Below are 3877 nucleotides of genomic sequence, written 5' to 3'. Positions count from 1 at the left end.
GACCTCAAGTCACGACACGGGTCTTAAACCCTCACCCTAAAGCAAGTTTGCTTTGTGCTCTGAGCTCAAGGCTCCCGGGTGCCCCCCAATTTGCAGCATCCCTGCGAGGTCCAAAGGACCGGCTCCAAGGAGCATCCCAGTGTGGGGTCACCCCCCCGGGTCCCTGTGTCCCCAGCGTGGGGCTGCAGCTTGGGCTGGCTGGGACGGTGTCCTGCTTGTCAGGCAGCTTTGCAGACGAGGGGTCCGGGCGCTGCAGGTCCCGACATGCGGGGCCGTGCAGGGCCGGGGGTCCCGGTTGGACCGGAGCAGCAGGTGGGGATGCACCGGGCAGCCTGATGCTGCTCCGCACAGGCACTGCTGGTTTTTCACTTAGCAGCAGAGAGTAACCCCAAAACTGCAGCGGATTCAGCCAGATGAGCAGAGGCAGCGCAGGGGATTTTTCAGCAGCTTTATTTGTGTGTGCCCCAATACCTGGGAGCTGGGTGCAGCCTTACCTGGGCGCTTCTAAATCACTGCCGTGTGGGCAGGTGAGTGAGGACAGGACCACGTCCCTCCGACCAACATCCCCAGGGCTGTCACATCGCTCCAACAGCGTAATTCCCCTCTAGCAAAGAGTGCAGAGATTTTTAGGGCTTGGCCTCTTGACTTTTGCACACCACATCTCACCCAGCAAGATGCTGTCTCCAGAGAAATCACGCTATAGCATCGCTATAGGAGAGGAGCAAGAGGCCGTTGGCCCAGGGAGCATCGTTTTGGGCTCACGGCCGCGCTGGGTACCCAAAGACGCGTGTCTTCACCCAGCCTGGGAGTCCTGGTGCATCAAGGGGATCTTCTGCCGGTCGCTTCTCTTCTCTGCCTCTAAAGTACTTACCTTCTCCTGCAAAGGAGAGGTAGCTTCATTTAAAGACTAATTATCATTAATCTGTTGCCAAAGGAAGCTTAAAAGCATGAGCCAATTACACATGTTAACGTGCTTTGGGTAACGAGCGGCCGAAGGGTGTAATTAGAGCCTGTCTGCGGTGTGGACACCGGGCATGGGATGGTATTTCTGGCCGAGGCCGGTCCCGTCGGCCGCATCTGCCGGTGTCGGTAACGGCGGGTCCGCACGGCCAAAGCCAGGTCGGTGTGGCAGAGGAGAGGGCAGGAGCCCCACGAACGCTACCTAGAGAGAGTCACCAAAGGGTAGAGGAAAAAAACCCAACAAATTCCATTTTTTGTGGTAAAACGAGCAAAACTTGGCAGCTGTGGTACCAGCTCTGTAGGTGGGTTTGTTACACCAGAGCAATACTTTGCATCACTATTTCAGCGTGATAATGATGGGGGGTTGATGCCTTTGTAGGTCGCGGCAGCCCCAGGTCAGACAGACGGGCAGTGCCCGGACCGATGCTCTCTGCCAGGGAGGCATCCCTGCACCACCCGCCCCGGTGCCCATCGTCAGGCGGTCACACTTGGGGCTCTGGGTGCTTTGGCCTCTCCCGGCGATGCAGGAGAAACCCCTGGGAGGCGGAGGGTGGCTCTGACCATGAGCCAGCTTGGCTTCAGGCTGCGGACGGTGCCCACCAGCCTCCGTCTGTCTCCCACGGACCTTCCCTTCTCACACCCAGGCTAACAAAGTCCTGGGCTCGTCTATCGCAGGGGTAAACTTTGGCTTTTTCTCGCCAGCCCGGACACACACAGGAGCTGCTGCTAGAGATGAAAATTGTCCTGCTAGAAGTCGAGGGAAGAGTTAAGCTCGGTCAGCATGACTGTGATTTTCAGTGCAAGTTCCTCTTCCCATTTCAGGAATCAGAGGGGAAAAAAAGTTGCACCATTTAGTAAAACCCCAGTTGAGCATCAGCACTGGGGCTCAGCCCTTTGGGGTGGTGGGTGCGTGAAGATGTGGGCACCCCAGCCCCTGTCCGCCCCATCACCCCAAGCCGGTTTCTAGCATTGCCCTTTCCTTGGTCTCCCTTCCAGATGTCCTTCCACTTCTCGGACACGGCAGTGCTGCTCTTTGACTTCTGGAGCATCCACACTCCGGCAGGTACGCTGCCAGCCCCAGCCCAACCCTGAGACACCCGTCCGTCTGTCCGTCCATCCACCACCAGCTGTGCTTTCCACCTGGGAAAAGGATGCGGGGCCGAGAAGCCAACAGGAGCTTTGCGTTTTGGGCAGGAGCAGTGTTAGCGATGGGCTGGGAGGGGGCAGAGCAGGGCCCCCACCCCGCATTAACCCTGGGGCATGTTCTGCCTGGGGGGTCGGGGCAGAGCTGTGATGGGCTCCACGCACCTCTCGCCCCAGCGCTCGGAGGGCACTGTCTGGTTTTGGCTGACCCTCTCCTACCCTGGTGAGCAGTGCTGTGCCCTGGGAATGCCCCGGGCAGGGGTCGACCCTCCCAAGCCGAGAGCAGCAGGCAGGGAGGTGAGGGAAGCATCACCCCGGGCTCAGGCCTGCCAGTACCCCCCAGGTCACTCAGCGATAGCTCAACTTCCCATTTTCTTTTACACTTTTTTTTTTTTTAAAGTTATTCTTCCAGCATCATATTTTAACCCCTGCATTTTTGTAGAGTCGATGCAAAGATGCTCAGTTTTTTTCCAGGCAACCCTATCCAAAAAAATACTCCCTAGGAATTTAGACTTGGGGGGGCTTGGGCTAAACACACCATTCCCCAACGCTTCGCAAACCCGCTGCATCTCGCTCCAGCCCAACCCGAACCCCAGGACCCCTCCGACCCCTCCACCTTATCCCCCGAGCGCTGTCTTTCTCCCGCAGGGATGGCCCTCTCCGTGCTGGTGGTCCTGCTGCTGTCGATGCTTTATGAAACCATCAAGGTGGGCAAAGCCGTGCTGCTGCGACGGGCGCTGCTGGCTCTGCCTCGCACCCTCAGCCGGGAGTCACTGGTGGAGCCGGAGGAGGAGGAGGAGGAGGAGGGGGGCACCAGCCCTGCGCAGGGCAGGTACCGCAGGGCCCCCCCTTTGCACCCATCCGATGGTGGGGGGTCAGGGATGGGTGTAGGGCCCTTGGACCAGCACAGGTGGGGAGAAAGGCTGTAACGAGGCAGCGGCGGAGTAATGGGCTCCTAGGAAAAGGGGTATGTGTACAGCCTTTGGAGGTGGCCCCGGGGGTATCCTGGCCCCTGCAGGTACTTTGGGAGGTGTCTGGGGTGTTTGTCAGCTCTCGTAAATGGTCACATTCGCCCCGGAGCCATCGTGGGTGCAGGAGGGTCCTTGTGGTTTGGGGATGGGCATAAGCAGCGGCTCAGGCACCCCAGCAAGGCTGGTCCGGGCGTTTCCTTCCCAGCACAAGCCATTGGAGCCAAACCCTGGGTTCTTCCTCTTGCATTTAATCCCAGACCACACCTGAGGCTGCTCTTACTGCCAACCTCTTAATAACATCCTCCCCATTCCTTTGGAGCGGGATTTCCCCCTGCACTGCTGTTTGCAGCCTCCATCCTTCTCCCCACTCCCCAAATCCATCTCTGGCCGTTCTGGGATGCTGGCGGCAGAGGGGAGAAGCCAGCTGGCCCCAGCCCCTCGCTGATGGGATATCCCATCTTCTTCCACAGATGGTTTCGATACCACCTTGGCCAGGCGCTGTTACATGTGGTGCAGGTGGCGCTGGGCTACATGGTGATGCTGGCCGTCATGTCCTACAACGCCTGGATCTTCCTCGGGGCCATCGCGGGCTCCACACTGAACTATTTTGTGATGTACCCCCTGCTCGGTCGGGGCTAGGCATCCCCCCCACCCCGGGATGGTGGGCGATGTGCTCCACGCCTCCTGCTACTTTATCTGGAATAGCTGCTGTCACTTCTGCTGGGTCTGTCCTTGTCCCCGCGCTGTGTGGGACGCAGCACCCCAGGGACCCACTGCAGGGACCCTCGGCGCTGGCCCAGCTC

General features: G+C 59.2%; 1 protein-coding gene across 1 annotated transcript; it reads left to right on the top strand.

The window, feature by feature from the left end:
* The first annotated feature begins 1956 nt into the window (after positions 1-1956).
* On the top strand, positions 1957-3713 carry SLC31A2 (solute carrier family 31 (copper transporter), member 2). Its single transcript, XM_009698852.1, has 3 exons — positions 1957-2023; positions 2752-2935; positions 3545-3713. Exons 1-3 carry the CDS (start codon positions 1957-1959, stop codon positions 3711-3713), a joined length of 420 nt encoding a protein of 139 aa, XP_009697154.1.
* The last annotated feature ends 164 nt before the right edge of the window (positions 3714-3877 follow it).

The sequence above is a fragment of the Cariama cristata genome, unplaced genomic scaffold, assembly GCF_000690535.1.
Source record: "Cariama cristata isolate BGI_N322 unplaced genomic scaffold, ASM69053v1 scaffold39294, whole genome shotgun sequence".
NCBI lineage: Eukaryota > Metazoa > Chordata > Aves > Cariamiformes > Cariamidae > Cariama > Cariama cristata.
This window is presented reverse-complemented; position numbering and strand designations above follow the sequence as displayed.